General features: G+C 42.8%; 1 protein-coding gene across 3 annotated transcripts in view; it reads right to left on the reverse strand.

Annotated features, from left to right (window-relative positions):
- Positions 1–330: 330 nt before the first annotated feature.
- Positions 331–17,821, reverse strand: part of FLT3 (fms related receptor tyrosine kinase 3) — a 78,200-nt gene continuing 60,709 nt past the window's right edge. For all 3 annotated transcript variants that reach the window (XM_020882206.2, XM_070471721.1, XM_070471722.1), the window contains 9 exons: positions 14,729–14,839; positions 13,149–13,302; positions 11,282–11,364; positions 9,588–9,715; positions 6,257–6,379; positions 3,610–3,721; positions 3,187–3,286; positions 2,645–2,750; positions 331–899 (listed from right to left, as the gene is read on the reverse strand). In XM_020882206.2, the coding sequence (XP_020737865.2) occupies positions 777–899; positions 2,645–2,750; positions 3,187–3,286; positions 3,610–3,721; positions 6,257–6,379; positions 9,588–9,715; positions 11,282–11,364; positions 13,149–13,302; positions 14,729–14,839 (1,040 nt within the window). In that variant the 3' untranslated portion in view covers positions 331–776. The remainder of the gene's footprint in view (positions 900–2,644; positions 2,751–3,186; positions 3,287–3,609; positions 3,722–6,256; positions 6,380–9,587; positions 9,716–11,281; positions 11,365–13,148; positions 13,303–14,728; positions 14,840–17,821) is intronic.

The following is a 17,821-nucleotide window of genomic DNA, read 5'->3' on the forward strand; positions in this document are numbered from 1 at the left end:
AGTAAATAGTGGTAATTGTATATTCACAGCTCCATGTAACATCATGAGTGAATCTCAGCACAAGGTTGTTTTGTGTTGTTTCTAAAAGGAAGTAGGCTCTGGAAGTCTACAGTGTATGACACCTTTTTTGGTAAAGCTCATGACCATCAACTGTTCTTCACCCAGTCTAGGGGCAGGAGTCACGGAGCCTTTCAAAAATTTGATGAAGGAATCAGCCTTCTTCAAAGGAAAAATACATACAGGCACAAGTAACATATCTCACAGGGTTTCAGGAGGTTCATGACTCCCATTAAGTCTTACCCTAAGTCTGCCATGTAAACAACTCAATAATGAACATTTCTATAGTAGAAATTTTATTTCCATTCATAAAATATATCACTAAATAGCTGAAAAAGTTACATATTATTTTAAAACAGATTTAAAAAATCATATTAGCTTTTCCTTAGCAAAATGCTTTTGTCTTCTGTATTTACAGGAGTATACTATACTTCAGGTAGACAATTTTCACTCAAGCCAGCCTGGGAAGGCCTTTGGATGAAGGTAGATGCTTCGGTAACGTTATCAGCTCTTCTTGCCTTGTGCAAAGGATGACTGGATTTTACAAAAGTCCCTTTGGAAACAAGAGTAAATACAGAGAGCTTCTAGAGAAAAGTCCAGCAAAGCAGCAGTTGAGAATATACTTTCACTTAGTGATGAAATTAATCTTATTTTGGTAATCTACACAGCCTGTTTAAGGTAGGCAGGGGGGATGAGGTCCTTAAGACTAAGTCGTTTCTCTAGGAATCTTCAGTGTGAGCCTGAGGAGAGGGTAGCCCCAAGTCCACCTCTCTGCTGTAAGGTCGCCTGTTTTGGTAAACAGAAGGACGCTCTGAAACACGGCCATCCATGTTCTGATACATCTGTATGTGGGAAAGAGATGGACACAAATCACCACCACCTAAGACTGACGAGTCACATGCCTACATTGTAAATTGTTACTTGCTTTTATTACGTATAGATCATAGAGGATAGTCTACTTATTAATTGACAAAGCAAATGTGGTCTTTTTGTTTAGGGAGAAATCAAGTCATAGTCAAATATTTTATTTCATTATTGTTTCTTCTCTTAGATATAGAATCTCAATCTAGAAATGCTAACGCCGAGCAGAAAAACCATAAAAGAGAGAGGCCATTTGTATAAAGAATGGATAAACAACAAGGTCCTACTGTATAGCACAGGGCACTATATTCAATATCCTGTGATTAAACCATAATGGAAAAGAATGTGAAAAAGAATGTATTTATATGTATACCTCAATCACCTTGCTGTATAGCAGAAATTAACCCAGCATTGTAAATCAGCTATATTTCAAATAAAATAAATTTTTTAAAAATGAGAAAGTCCCCCAAAAGAGATCTGGTCTTTATATAATAAATACAGAGAACAGATTTCTTGGTTTTCACTTGGGAGTTTTGACTTTAAAATTTTTGTCCAAATGAAAACAGCTCTACTTTTTTGTCTCACTATAAAGTTAATACACATTCATATAGATAAACTAAGCAATTGTTCGTCAGTCACTAAATTGTATCTGACTCTTTGCGACCCCATGGACTGCAGCACACCAGGATTCCCTGTCCTTCACTATCTCCTGGAGTTTGCTTAGACTCATGTCCGTTGAGTCAGTAAGGCTATCTAACCGTCTCATCCTCTGCCACCACCTTCTCCTTTTGCCTCCTAAGCAACATAGACAGATACATGGACAAAAAAAAGCTGAAATCACTGTTAAAGTAGATTGCTATTCACACACAATTTTTGTCTCAGGAGGCTCGGACAACAGATTCTGTTGCAGATCCTTGTTGAGAATTACTAATATGTTGTTCCAATGTTACATGTGTTACGTCTTTTCACTATTTACTACACATGGTCACTTCTCATCGTTTTAATGGCAGCCTAGGTTTTCATGGTACTCATGGACCATAGTTAACCTTTTGATGGATTGGTCATAGCTGACAAAGTGCACACGTGACCTTGTCTGTCTTTGGGATAAATTGTAGTTTAGTTGCTAAGTCGTGTCTGACCCTCTTGCTACCCCATGGACTGTAGCCTGCCAGGCTCCTCTATCCATGGGATTTCCCAGGCAAGAATACTACAGTGGGTTGCCATTTCCTGCTCTAAGTGATCTTCCCCACTCAGGACTGGAACCTGCGTCTCCTGCACTGGCAGGCGGATTCTTTACCACTGAGCCACCTAGGAGGCCTAGGCTCCCAGAACTCCAGGCCTGTGCTCTTTATTACCTGGTTGAGTTGTACAATTATTCCATATGAAGCCTTGCTGTTGAGTTAGGAAAACTCAGTGCCTTCTGGAGATAGGGATTACATCTTATTTTCTGGTTTTGTCCTCTGCACTGGTCACTTAAAAGCATTTAACTTCTTAATCGATTGAAATTTTCAGGAAAAGCGTTTTTAAAATTTTTTCCCCCTTAAAACACTTGTCTGTAAGTATATCTAACCCCATATAACTTTTAAGGAGTGATCAAGACCAATTGTGATGAGGAAGGCAACTTGGTAACTAAATATAGTGCTTAGCGAATCAGCCATGAGAGTTCTGAGTGATGGAGTTCTTTCCTTCCTAAGGATGTTTTATGAAATACTGTACTGCTACCTACCGCTGCTTCTGCATCTGCCAGCTGACACCCTAAAAATGAAGTCAGGTTAGGGAAGGATGGTCGTTTCCTGGAGTCAAAAGCCCAGCAGGATTGCATTATAAAGTATCTGCAAAGACAACAGAATAGGAGCAAGACAGGAAATCTGAATGAAGCAAAATGGGTGACTTTCCACTTAACAAAGCACCATTTATTACTGTGGAGTGACTTATTTATGGCATGTTTGTCCTGAGGCAAGTACTGTCCTAGACTTAGAATTCATATCAGAAAGGACAAATTAGATGATGCCTTTGGACAAATACAATGTGGACCAGAATTCAGGAGAAGGGTCCCTCGAGTAAAAACTGAAACCCAGAAAAAGGTTCAGTTGTGTTCAGAAATTCCTGAAACCAAAAGGAAGAATTTCTTTTTCTTTTCTTTTTCTTTTCTTAAGAGAAGCCATGGGAACTTCATGCTAAGGAGTTTTACTTTTTTCTCGTGTGTTGGGAACTAGACAAACGGTACATTTATGATTTCAGCCACTTTTCAGTTCATCCTGTACTTACATTTCTTCCGTGGCATAAAACGGCTGGTCCATCTTGAAACCACTCTGGATGAGTTTATAGAAGTTAGCATCAGCCGGAATCCCGGGGTAAGGATTGACACCTGGAAAAACAGGAGGGCGTATGACTATCCGCTCACCCTTCATTTCTTTATCACTTATTCAGTTAGCGAACACTTGGATCCTCAATTCCTGGACCAGCACCGCGAGGTGCCGGGCTCCTGGCAGAAGCCATGTTCCTGCTTGAGAGCAGGTTATAGGACAGACAGACAGACACCATCGAATAAACATAAAGGGGCTCAGGCTGCAACAGAAGTAAGACTGGGGGAGCTCTGGGAAGGGGCGTTTCGTCCACCCTGTGAAATAGGAGTGGGGGAGGGGTGCAGAGCACACGGAATGCAGAAGCCCAGGGAACTGCAAGTCTTACCAAGTGAGAATATTTCCCAGAGTAATATTCCGTATGACCAGACATCGCTCTTAATTGTGTAGATGCCCTCAAACAAGCTTTCAGGGGCCATCCACTTCACAGGCAGACGGGCCTGCATAAAACCCAAGCAGAGGTTGATGGTGAATTTTCCACGAATAAACATCCCTTCTTTCCTCCAGTTAGTGAGATGATCGCCTTTTTTTCTCCCTAGTGTTAGTTGCTCCGGCCTGTCTGACTCTCTGCAGCCCCATGGACGGTAACCCGCCAGGCTCTTCTGTCCATGGGACTCTCCAGGCAAGAATACTGGAATGGGTTTTGCCATGCATGCCTCCAGGGGATCTTCCCGACCCAGGGATCGAACCTACATCTCTGGTATTGCAGGTGGATTCTTTACCATCTGTGCGACCAGGGAAGTCTATTCTCTCCCTCAGGGCACTCTTACTGCTTCCCTGAGAAAATCTTATTTCCCAAGGGGACATTTCTCACTGTCAAATTCATACTGTAACACATTAGCCTTAGACAAACAAACTTTTTATTTCTTTAAAACTCAAGCTTGCATTTGGCGTTAGTAAGTTTACACTAGACTTTCCCTCCCCCATCCCCGCCTCCCTTCCCTCCCTCCCCACAGTTAGGAGCAGCCAGTCACTTCCCCATAGGTAAGAGGATGCTGGTGAATTAGTGGAATATTTTGTCAAAGCATTTCTTGGAAGAATTTAAGTGGAAATCTCATCCACAGGAATGCGGTGAGGGAGCACACGACGTGGCTTCCAGAAATGACGCTGGTGGTGTCTGTGGCTTTAGTCACCCCCAGTGGCTTGAAAGCGGAGTTTCGAATGGGTGTAGCCTCAGATTAGAATCAAGGCACAGGGACAGATAGGTTCCTGGGGCTGAGAGTTTTGAAGCATTCTCCATTTCATGGGTTGAGAACCCTTCACTGAGCACATTTAATCTACCAAGTAAAATCAAACCTCGAGAAAGAAACTCTGTTTTAAATTATTTTCAAAAGGATGAGCTGGGAGAATCAAGCTGGCCAGTCTGGTTCATTTGATTAATTAAAGGAATTAATTGTGGTTCCAAATGGAATTGGCTTTCCTGCTTAAGAAACCACCAGCTAGGAGGGTGAGGACTTCAAAGCCATTAGTTCGTCCTATTTATGACTGCAGCTACAATAAGGGAGGCACAGATCCAAACTCAGCTGAGTGTCTGATTCTAGTGGGAACACAGTTTAATTTGATTTGTAACCTTTATTGTATGTTTACCCTCCACAGACCCTTTCTTCCCTGTTGGTTTTGTTAGTTTTTTCCCACAGTGCTATGAGGTAGATGAGTAATCCTCATGGGAAACACTGAATCACTGAAGTTGTGCACAGACTGTGTGGCTTAGACCATTCACTATCTAACGCGTGTGCTGTGCAATATTCAGCAAGTGATGTTTCTGTGCCCGTTTCCTCAACCACAAACGGGGACTTTGACGACTGAGTCAATACCTGGAATACTTATAATAGCAGTTAGCACCCGGTAAATACAATACCTGCATTTGTTGTTATTATTCTTACTTGAAGAGTAGGGACAATAAAGCAGATAGAAATCGTAAAAGTGAATAGCCAGAAAGAAGAGGAGCTGAAATCCAGGTATTGTAATTCTTAAAAACCATATTTGTTCAGCTATACACAATTTTATCATCTACTACTTTTAGGAGTTCTCTTATAAGTAACACACCTGTCCTCAGTTTTTTTTTAATGAGGAGATTCAGTGATGTTTTGGCTTCCCAGGTGAGTCGGTGGTAAAGAACCTGCCTGCAGGAGAATTGAACTGCCTGAGGGTTCAATCCCTGGGTTGGGAAGATACCCTGGAAGAGGAAATGGGAACCCACTCCAGTATCCTTGCCTGGAAAATCCCATGGACAGAAGAGCCTGGTGGGCCTCAGTTCACGGGGGTTGCAAAAACAGACACGAGTGAGCACACAAATGCAAACATCAGTGATGTTTTAGGTCTCCTTGCATAACAGTAATTGGATGATAAATATCTGGCAACTAACATTTGATTTAAATACTGTGCCTTTTGAAAATGTATATTTAATGTTTAATTTATATGTTGTATTTTGTAAATGCTGTCTTGTAATGATTACCTATTCCCATGATCGAAAGTATAACACAGTAGTCACTTTATAGCTAAAGGAAATGAAATGAGTACAAGTAACAAGTTTTTTTTTTTTTAAGTGTGGACTGCACTCAAGGCCCTAATTGATAGGTGTGATGCTATTTTGTTCAACTTTTGTTATAGATGGACTAATCCCTGATGCTGCAGAAAAACCTTCGAAGCATAAGGAAGTAGACTGCTGGGAGGAAGTTTTCTGAAATTATCATAAATCACAAATGCACTACTGTGAGTGCAGATATTTAGATTAGCAATGACAAAGCACAAAATGTAGAGCACAGGGAACTATACTTGTGATAAACCATGATGGAAAATAACATGAAAAAGAACATGTATATATACAAATATATGCATAACTGAGTCACTTTTCTCTACAGCAGTAACAACATTATAATTCTACTATACTTCAATAAAAAAGAATAAAATGATATTAAATAAAATAAAACTCCCCCCAAAACAGGATAAAACTACACGAGAAACAGGAGTCTCACATTCCCCCTGATGACATAGTTGGAATCACTCATGATATCTCGAGCCAGCCCAAAGTCGCCGATCTTCACCACTTTCCCGTGGGTCACTAGGACGTTCCTGGCAGCCAGGTCCCTGTGAACACACTAGAAAGAAAGAGATGGGAGTGTGAGTTACCAGGCTGTATGTTATCACAGAAGACAATCTCACCTATCGTTTCAAGTTCAGTAGGAGTTACAAAGGGCTTCCCATCTAGCTTAGATGGTAAAGAATCTGCCTGCAATGCAAGAGCTGCAGGAGATGTGGGTTCGATTCCTGGGCTGGGAAGATAGCTTGGAGGAGGAAATGGCAACCCACTCCAGTATTCTTGCCTGGAGAATCCCATGGACAGGGAAGCCTAGTGGACTGCAGTCCGTGGGATGGCAAAGAGTCGGACACGACTGAGCAACTAAGCCCACAGGAGTTACAGATGACGGAAGGGCAGATCATAGAGGCATCTTATCTTTACTGAGTCCTGAGCAATCATCACAATGGGTAACACAGTGTTTGCACAAGTCAGATGTTGTGGCTGCAGCCACTGGTGCTCCTTGGGGAACATTCCCAGAGGCCAAGGGGCCGGGTTCTGAGAAAGCAGGTCAAGCAAACCAGATGCGTGTCTGGCTGTAAATGAGACACAGCAGCCCAGCCTTTGCTGGGCTCCCAGAGGGGTGTGGGAGCTTCTGGCAGGGACAAGTGTGTTTTTCCTGACTGGAATGGAAAATAGCTTTGACAATAAAATGGCATAACATATTTTTTTAAATTCGGGAAAAATACTAGAAGTTTGGAAAGATTGACTGAAGTGGAGGGAAAAGCAGCCCTGGGCTTCCCTGATGGCTCAGTGGTAAAGAATCTGCCTACCGGGACTTTCCTGGCTGTCCAGTGGCTAAAACTCCATGCTCCCGATGCAGGGGGCCCAGTGGGCAGGGAACTAAGATCCCACATGCTGCAACTAAATATCTTGCATCAAAGATGCCGCTTGTCACAACCAAGACCTGGCAGACTCAAATAAGTAAAATAAAAAAATATTAAAAAAAGAAAAAAGAATCCACCTGCCAATGCAGGGGACACGGGTTCGATCCCTGGTCTGGGAGCAACTAAGCCCCAGTGTCACAACTACTGAGCCTGTACTCTAGAGCCTGGGAGCCACAACTACTAAAAAATTAATTTTTTTCTCCAAAATATTACAAAATAAAATCTCTGCCAGCCCCAGCATGAACTCTGTTCAGAAAATCTTTTCTGCACGGCCTCTCTGCCCTTGGGTCTGACATGCCTGTTTCTCCCCTGGGTTCCCAGACCTTAACTGAACATAGTGTTTATCTTAGTCTAGTAGCATCTCTGCTTTCTTTTTCTCCCCATCAGAGATAAGACCTGCCTCTGTATCTTGGCACCTGTCATGGTGCCTGGCACCAGTCAGCAGGCAATGCAGGATGGATTCACGGAGCCGCGGAGGAAACCCAGGGGCAGCCAGAGAAGTAGGGAGGAAACCGAGGGGAGACTGACAGGGTGACCCAGAGGGACCTGCCTGGAGGGAAAACAGGGGAGAGAGTTCCAAAAAGCCAGAGATTCTGCAAACGTTCTTATTAAAACAAGCCCAGGGGGGTAAAAGGCAGTGCCCCTTGACCTCCAGTTGTGAGTGGTTTGAATATTTACCTAACAACAGGCAACTGGGTCCCACAACAGGTCCAGCAACCGGGCTGGACCATCTAGGGAGATGCCATCAGCGTGTGTAAAGAAACTGGTGAAAGCGCTATTGCAGATGCAGAGGTGAGACAGGGGCTGACTCAGCAGCACGCAGTGAAGACAGGAGAGGAGTGTATCCCGGGATGAGGGCTGGGGAAGGATTAGGAGACTGCGATTCTTTTAACTATAGAGCAGTGCTGTCCAGCTTTGGAAAAGCAAAGCAGAGACGTCAACATATATTGACTGAGTTGGCCAAAAAGTCCATTTGGCTTTTTCCTTCACATCCTATGGAAAAAACCCGAACGAACTTTTTAGCCAACCCAATACTTTCAACAACCACAAAAGAAAAAAACAAAAACAAAAACACCAAAACTTTGGGATTCTAACTGGGGTTAACTAGAATTAACCTGGAGAGAACTGACTTTTAAACATAGAATCTCTCCTCTATGAACAAAATAGAACTCATTATTCAGGTCTCCCTTTTTGCCCTTTAACCAAGTTTCACAGGTTTCTTCATGTAGATCTTACACGTGTCTTGTTTATCTCAACCTGTTTCATAGTTTGGTTGTTCTTGTGAATAGATATTTTTCCTGTCCTTCAAAGCTACTGATTCATTCCAGGTTCATCTTTTTCTTAAACCTGAGATATAGTTGATGTAATACATTATATTAGAGATAGCACATTTTTTAAATTTTTGTTTATTTATTTATTAAATTTTTTGGCCACTCCACCTGGCAAGTGGGATTAGTTCCGCGACCAGGGATCGAACCTGAATCCCCTGTGGTGGAAGTATGGAGTCTTAACCACTGGACAACCAGGGAAGTCCCTGAGACAGCAATTAAAGAAAGAAAAAAAAAACCAACTTGAAATTATTCTCTTCAAATTCAGGGAGAAAAGAGGAGAGTGCAAAGGGGCATGGAGGAGAGGGAGGGAGGACTAGAAGACACAAAAGGAAAAGGTAGTGGGGGAGGAAGAAGTTGGGGAAATAAAGAGAAAGTAAGAAGATAAGAAAACAGGAGAGGAAGTAGCCAGACATGGGGCTGAAGTCGGCTTACAGGCAGCAGACATTTGATGTGTCAGAGAACGGGCAGGGCTGAAAGACTATTTTAGAAAGAATGCAAAATTAGGGTAGAGTCCCTGGAATGAGGAGGCTCTGAGGTGTCTGTGTAGCAGCCCCAGTGGATCGGGGATTAGCAGGCTCTCATAGCAGACACAGGTGGCCAGGGTGGCCGGCCTGGCCAACAAGGCACCCAGGATCTGAACCTCCACTCATCCCCTGGGTCAAATGCAGGACACAGGCTGAACAACCTGAAGTGACTGCCTTGGCCACCACTATACGTGGCATTGAGGTGGGATTCCTGAGGACCTCCTGTCTGGAAGTTTCGGGGACTTTGGGCAGCCTGAGAGGGCTAGGATAGCCTTCATGGAATAAGGGATCCCGGACCTTTATACTACAATTAGCCAAGAGCTCCGTAACATCTAGGTGACTCCAACAGTGAACAGGAGGGAAAGACCGACTTGAAGGGCTGCAAGTCAAATGAACAAGGAAAAAAGAAAAAACAACCAACCAGCACCTCTTCTTCCAAATTATCTTTTTGTTGTTGTTGTGAGTCTTGCCTTTAAAAAGGAGCTTACCGACTTAAATTCCAGAAATTCCATTCCTTTGGCCACTTGATATGCAAAGCAAAGGAGATCTTCAAAGGTCAGTACATTCAGGTCTTCTTCTTCCTCCAGCCTTTTTTGGTTTTCGTATTCAATTTCATCTGTAAAATAGAACTGGTCCTCATTTTTGCCAAAATGCAAAGAAGCTGCCTTATGGAAGAGGGGAAGGGCATGATAGGGGGAGGGGATTTAGAATTACAAACTATTATGTATAAAATAAGCTACAAGGATAAATTGCACAACACAAGAAATATAGCTGATATTCTATAATGAATATAAACGGAGCAGAACCTTTAAAAATTGTGAAGCACCATATTGTAACTTATATAATATTGTACATCAGCCATACTTAAAAAATAAGTTACTTTATAAATCTCTGTGAGCACCTCATGTACAAAGGGAGCTGTTACATCATCTTTCTGGTGGCACCAGGGTTAACCTATTTATGCAGAGTACTGTGAAACCTAGGAGGCTTCCCAGGCAGCTCAGTGGTAAAGAATCCTCCTGCCAATACAGGAGACATCGGTTTGATCCCCACTTTTTGGCTGAATGACTTTGAACAGCTGAGCCACAATTTTCTCATGTGTAAAAGGAGGCTAATCAAACTTTCCTCATTGGACTCTTAGAAAGATTGACTGGAAGAACATTAAGTGCACAAACAGTTCGCAAAATGTAGTAGATAATTGGTCTTTCTTTTCCCAATGTGGCAAAAATACCTAGTGCAAAAGAAAAGCATCTGGGACTTCCAGATCCCCTGGAAGATGAAGTGGCAACCCATTCCAGTATTCTTGGCAGGATAATTCCGAGGACAGAAGAGCCTTGGGGGCTAGAGTCCATGGGGTCGCAAAGAGTCGGACACGACTGGGCATGCACGCATCTGCATACATGCTGCCTGGGCAGAGCCACCTAAAGATCTCTTTGATTAGAGGAGTGAATTCTCCAGCTCTTGGGTGATGAATCAGAGGTCTCAGATGCTCTTCTTTTTTTTTTTTTTTTTTCGGCCGTGCCACATGGCTTAGGGGATCTTAGTTCTCTGACCAGGGATCGAACTCAGGCCCCCTGCATTGGAAGCACAAAGTCTTAACCTCTGGGCCGCCAGGGAAGTCCTAGATGCCCTTCTTTTGCACTAGGTAGTTTTGCCACTTGGGAAAAGAATGAGCAATTACCTACCACATATTAGGAATTGTTAGTGCGTTTAATGTTCTTCCAGTCAATCCTTCTAAGAGTCCAATGAGGAAAGTTTGATTAGCTCCCTTTTATAAATGAGATAACTATGGCTCAGCTGTTCAAAGTAGGGGAAGCTGGGGGTTAACCCGACTTCCATCTGACTCCAGAGCTCATCATTGCTTCCACTTACTAGGTAATAAGTGGCTGTAATTAATTTATGACTTTTTTTGTTAACTTATGACTTTTAAAAAGAAAACCTGACTGATCAAATGAAACAGCGCTTCATGTTTATTAGTTGAAACACTGACATAAAATTCATAATACATACATTGACGGTTTTTCACTACCTTTAAGGCAAATATGCATTAATGAAGTCTTTAGATGATATTAGCAAAGAAAAGCATGCTTTTGCGTTTACGCACCTTTAAAAAATATAATAGTAAACACAGAACTTTTGCATCTGTTTCTATTTGGAAGCGCTGTTTAGAATAAAATATTACCTTCAGACTGAAATGAATTCCCATTGAACCCTGAGATAGGATCTGAGTCCGGGTGTATTTGAACGTCTCTTGAACCCGGCATACTATTTAAGAAAAGAAAAGTTATATCATTATTTATGTTCTTCTGAGTAGAGATTTTATTTTAAAATATACAATTCATCAAAGAAATGAATTCCAATTACAAATGGGGTTTTAAATTAAAAGCATAGCATCAACTTATCCTTTTCTTGTGTGTGGACATTAAAAACATCTGTGTAATTGAGCTTGTCCATCAAACTAGGTTAAGAGTGATTCCCATTCTCTGTTTGGAATCTTCTGGTTCAAAGATGACCTCACTCAGTTCTTCCCACAAGCCTACAAGCTGGGTGTCAAAGTCACATTTCATCAAAGAGAAATTAGGCTGGATGAGATAAATATGATTTGCCGAAATCACGAAGCTAATAAGGAGTGTGACTTTCCCTATAAAAGTCCATGTCATGCAAATCTTCTATAGAGAACTTTAAGTGTTTCATCATCTTTTTTTTTTTTCCCCAAGTTGGCCTTTGTAAAGCTCATTTCCTTTCCCTGTGAAATTAACAAGTAGTAACACTGAGACTCTCTTTTATGTTTAAAGTAAAACTCTTCACTGAGGAATTTTGTATGCATGAAACACAATGATTCCATTTTTTCTAGCATAAGAGTTTACTCTAGTTACAATGTCCATATCTTTACAAAATGGCTTAATGATTTCAGACCACAAATATTCCAAAAGTAATTGCTTCGTGTTTTTAATATCCAGTGACTGGAATGAATCGAAGGTGCTGAGTTGATCAACACAGTTGTCACTAACCAAGGAGTGCTGGTCACACACAACTCTGTTCTAAAACACAGATGACATTACAGAATCCTCTTGGTCTGAGAATATGAACTGAGAAACGAGCACGAAACGGAAGACTGGTGTGAATTGTTAAGGGCAGCTGCACAAGGACATGCCTGGGGTCTCCATGGGGTCCCCGGCTTCAGGATGTTAGTCTGTCTCAGCACTAGAAGGCCAGAGGCATGTGCTGGAACATACATGCCAAGAAAACAAGGACTCTCAAATGCACCCTCCATACATCCCCCCATAAAGTTAAAAGTCTCTAACAAATCCACCTCTAGAAAAAGGGACAGCTTTCATGTAGGAAGGAAATAGAAATGCACTAGGGAATGCATTTTGGTCCTCAGACCATTCTATCAGAGCACCTGTAAATTCACTCTGAGAAGGCTGTTACTGAGCTACTATGTTCTAGTCATCAGCAAGAAATGTCTAAGGATGAGGACGAGCATTCCGCCAAACCTACAGCCTGTGGGGACCACGAACCACTTAGGAGTCCACGGATGGCAGAGCACAGAGACGAACATCATCCCGACTTTATTTTATTCTCATCGTTATGACAATCAATGCATCCTAATTTTTCAAAATCCATTTTGTGAATTTAAAGCTCTTTTGTGCAATACTCCCAGGACCCACACTACTTTCTAGGAATATAACAGGGGCTTTGGGAAAGGCGCTCTTTCTTCCTACCAATACCCATGTGTCAACCAGGAGGCCTGACAGATTGAATCATGCACCTTTCCTAAAAGGTCCTATGTCTAGGATGCAGTTAGGTACAAGTGGGCTGAAATCACCCGTTCAGCTACAGTGCCTGTACTGCAGGACAGGGAAAACCTCATTGTTCAAGTCAGCAGGGAAACTATGGCAAAGATAAATGATCTTCCTAGGTCTTAAAACACACAGACCACAGTGTGCTGGACAGCGGTCCTTAGAAACTGGCTGGTGGAATGCATTTAACCATCATACTTTGTCTGCTCTGCAATGTGTTATTATAAACTGTGACAAGTCTCTTACCTGGAATTAGGGTGTGATTGGAAAGTGGGATAAAAACTGAAATTATGTTCCTTGAAAATCTCTGTCCACGTCCTGTGAAATTTTTCTCTTTTACTTCTTAGATAGTTGAGAAGGTCACCGTAGCAACAGTATTCAAAAATCAAGTAAATTGGTCCTGAAATAGTGATGGTTTTAATTCCAGGTATACAGACACTGAATAGTTTTTTTCAGACATCTATGTAGCAGAAACCCCACTCTATGGGAACTTTGGTGGGGAGAGGTGGGAGGACAATTCTGTCTGAACCTATCTCATCTTGGACTTTAAAGTCAATTTCAGTTTTTTGTCCAGACTCTTTGGAAAGCTGTCTCTTCCTGCCTTTCACTTTGGCTCAGCCAACAACCACTGGTCCCTGGGATTCCCCAGTTTACAATGGATAATAATATGCTGCCTGTACTGGGACCACTTGGTAAATATATGCTGATTTGTGGTTTGCCTGAGGAGGGAGAAATATATCCCTAGTCACCTCTTAAAGGGCTTTCGAGGTGCTGCTAGTGGTAAAGAATCTGCCTGCCAATGCAGGAGACAGCAAGAGATGCGGGTTTGATCCCTGGGTCAGGAAGATCCCAGGAGGGCACAGCAACCCACTCCAGTATTCTTGCCTGGAGATCCCATGGACAGAGGAGCCTGGCAGGCTGCAGCGCATGGGATTGCAAAGAGTCAGACCTGACTAAAGCGACTTAGCACACACACACCTCTTGAATCCACTTTCTCCTCATTTCTGGCTGGCTGACCCCAAAGGAGTGACGCTTGGGCACAGGGTTCGGGCACTTCCAGGCAGAAGGGAGAGGATCAGAGCATGGGCTCCACTGGATTCTGGGACAATAGAGTTTGAAGGCCCTCCGTGGCTGCACCTTATTTGAAACAGACCAGCTGGGGCAGTGGCCAAGCTCTATAGCCAGGGAGAAGCACCTCCTGGGCAGGTAGAGAGAGACACATAAAATGTGCTTGCAACGTCGTTATTATTTTTTTTTTTTAATTTAACTTTTTTGCCATGTCACACCACGAGGCTTGCAGGGTCTTAGTTCCCTGACCAGGAATTGAACCCTGGACACAGCAGTGAAAATGCCACATCCTAACTACTGGTGGTGGTGGTGGTTCAGTGCCTAAGTCATGTCCGACTCTTTGCAACCCCATGGACTGCAGCCCACCAGGCTCCTCTGTCCATGGGATTCTCCAGGCAGGAATACAGGAGTGGGTTGCCATTTCCTGTTCCAGGGGATCTTCTTGACCCAGGGACAGAACCGGCGTCTCCTACACTGCAGGCGGATTCTTTACCGCTGAGCCACCAGGGAAGCCCCCTAATCACTGGATAGCCAGGGAATTCCTTTTAAGTAACTTAGAATTCCATGACATTTCCAAGTGAAGACGGGCATTGCCTACACTAATGCATCTAACCCTGAAGCACTGTTATGTCTAATCCCACTTGGGTTTGGGGGCCCACACTATGACTACCAAAAGGAGAGAAACAGGAGAACAAAGACCATCTTTGTCTCCAGGCTAAAATGTCTTCTTCTAGGTGATCTGAGTGGGAACTGGTTACCTGACAGGGTGCACGCCCCCAGCAAATTCACGATATTCTCATGGCTGCCCAGGTGGGTCATCATTTTGAGTTCAGACATGAGAGCCTCTCTCTCCGAGCTGTCTGCTTTTTCTGTCAATGGCAGGGCATCACAAATGAAAAACGGAAGTAAAATAGGTACTTTACATTATTTGATAAATTAAAATCTTCCTCTGTTCAGAGACGATTTGCATAAAAGTTTTAAAATACATTCAATAATACATACATTTTGAATAGCAATACACTATGTTTTAAGGCAGAATGTCAAAGATTGCAGCATGAAAGTTGAATCAAATAATGTGCTTTTCTACTGGACTTTCCTCTACCTGCAACATAAAAATCTTTAGAATTTACCCTTAAAAAAGAAAAGAAAAAAATAATAACACATGACTTTCCTCCACAGTAGAAGTTAATGGATATGCTGAAGGGAGAAGCATGCATTTTTTTTTTTTTTTTTTACTTTTGGTTTGTTGAAGTCATAGAGTGACAAGATGGGAATGTTAGTGAGGGTTCCAACCTGTGATCCTCAGATTTAGAACCTTAAATTTGTCAGGAATCCAGTGGTTAGGAGGCTGTGCATGCTGCCTGAGTGCTCAGTTGCTAAGTTGGCTTTGACTCTTTGTGACCCTATGGACTGTAGCCCTCCAGGTTACTCTGTCCATGGGATTTTCCAGCCAAGAATATTGGAGTGTGTTGCCATTTCCTTCTTTGGGGGTCTTTCCCACCCAGGGATTGAACCCACCAACCCATGTCTCCTGCATTGGCAGGCAGAGTCTTTACTGCTGAACCACCTGGGAAGCTTGGTAAGAAGGTCAAAGAGGACCAATTCTCACTGACCAAGTTCTCAAGAAACTCCTTAATTGATAATGGGACGATCACTGCTGACTAGGCTAGAATTTATCTACTACTTCCCCTGGAGTAAGGCTAGATGGTTTAGCAAATTTTACTTGGCATCTTGCTTAGAAATGTGGCATGGAGGTACTTATTGGTGAATTTAAAGGTCTCCTGTCATCGAGGCCAATGTGCGCAGGTAGTCAGGACACCTGCCACTGCCAGGAGGGTGTTGGAGCCCTAGAGGCCAGGGCAGGACCTCAGGATCTTGCCCTCCAGGCACCCACTCCTCCATTTCTTACATTCAATGGAGATTTGATTGGCTACTTCAGCGTGTCATTGTTTCCTGCTGGAAGATGCTAGCTTTCACGAGGCTTTTCCAGAGCTTCAGTACATCTATTTTGACTTGTGTGAGCTCTCAGGAGCATCCAGATTTCCAACCTCTTGGCCTAGCAGTGATATCCTTCTCTGAGTGGGTCGGGACCCACTCTGTGTCACATCTCCCACTGCCTCACTTTGCACAGGGATTTGTGCCTTTCAGGTGTCCATGTCTTGTTCCTCATGACCCAAAGGACCCTAACTTTTTCAAAGCACTTTCATGTACCACTCCCTGACTTTTATTCATTCATTCAACAAGTATTTATTGAATGCCTACTGGGTAGCAGGCAATGTACCGGAAACTGGGGGGGAATAAATAGTAGGAAGACACAGCCCCTGTCTTCCTGGAGCTTACAGCCTCCTGGAAAGGGGAGACAAGTAAGTAAACTACAATATGGTGTCATAAATGCCACACGACACAAGCGAATCTATCTGTGAAACAGAAGTGGACTCACAGACGTAAAGAACAGACGTGTGGTTGCCAAGGGGAGGGGCATGGGGGGAGGTGGGGATTGGGAATTTGAGGTTAGCAGATGCAAATGATCATCTATAGGATGGATAAGCAACAAGGATAAGCAACAAGGGTAAGTTCCCTGTATAGCACAGGGAACTAAATTCAATATCCTGTGATAAACCATCATGGAAAAAAATACAAAAAATAATGTATACATACGTATAACTGAGTCACTTTGCCATATAGCAGAAACTAATACAACATTATAAATCAATTACACTTCAATAAGAATAAAAAATAAATGCCACATGGAAAATGAATGTAGGATGCTGTCCTACACAAGAGGGACACCTAACCCAGACTTGGGGAGAGTGGGGAAGGGGATACTAAATGTTTTATGCTGAGACCTGAGGGAAAACAGGAGTTAACCAAGGGAACTCAGAGTGGGAAAGATGAGGAAGAAGTCCTGAAGTCACTGGATGGGCCAAGATCAAGAAAGAGGACCACATGGAAGCAACCTAAATGTCCATCAACAGAGGAATGGATAAAGAAGATGAGGTACAATGGAATATTACTCGGCCATAAAAAGGCACGAGACAGCATCATTTGCAGAGACACGGATAAACCTAGAGACAGTCAAACAGTAAAGTAAGTCACAAAGAGAAAAACAAATATCATACAAGATCACTTATATGTGAAACCTAGCAAAACGGTACAGGTGAATTTATTTGCAAAGCAGACACAGAGAACAAACTTATAGATACCAAGGGGGTGGCGGAGTAGGATGAACTCAGAGATTGGGATTGAAATATATACACTGTTGATACTATGTATGAAATAGATAACTAATGAGAGCCTACTATAGAGCACAGGGAACTCGACAAAATGCTCTGTGGTGACCTAAATGGGAAGGAAATCCAAAAAAGAGGAAATAGATGTATACATGTAACTGACTCACTATGCCGTGCAGCAGAAGCTAACACAACATGGCAAAGCAGCTACGTGTGTGTGTGCCCAGTTGTGGCTGACTCTTTTGCGACCTCATGGACTGTAGCCCACCAGCTTCTTCTGTCCATGAAATTCTCCAGGTAAGAATACTGGAGAAGGTTGCCATTTCCTACTCCAGGGGCTCTTCCTGACCCAGGGATCAAACCCATGTCTCTTGCGTCTCCTGCATTGGCAGATGGACTTTTTACCCCTGGGAAACCCCAAAGCAACTATACTCCAATGAAATTTTAAAAAAGAAAAAGAAAGAGAAAGAGGACAGCATCCAAAATATACAGATCTGCCCTTATGAGGCTTGCAGGCTACTGGGGCAGCTAACACACTAGTTAAATAAACAACCATGTGATTATAGTTGTGATCAATTTTATGTGGGGGGGAAGCCCACAGGGAGCTGGGCTACAGCATCT

The sequence above is a fragment of the Odocoileus virginianus genome, chromosome 8, assembly GCF_023699985.2.
Source record: "Odocoileus virginianus isolate 20LAN1187 ecotype Illinois chromosome 8, Ovbor_1.2, whole genome shotgun sequence".
Lineage (NCBI taxonomy): Eukaryota > Metazoa > Chordata > Mammalia > Artiodactyla > Cervidae > Odocoileus > Odocoileus virginianus.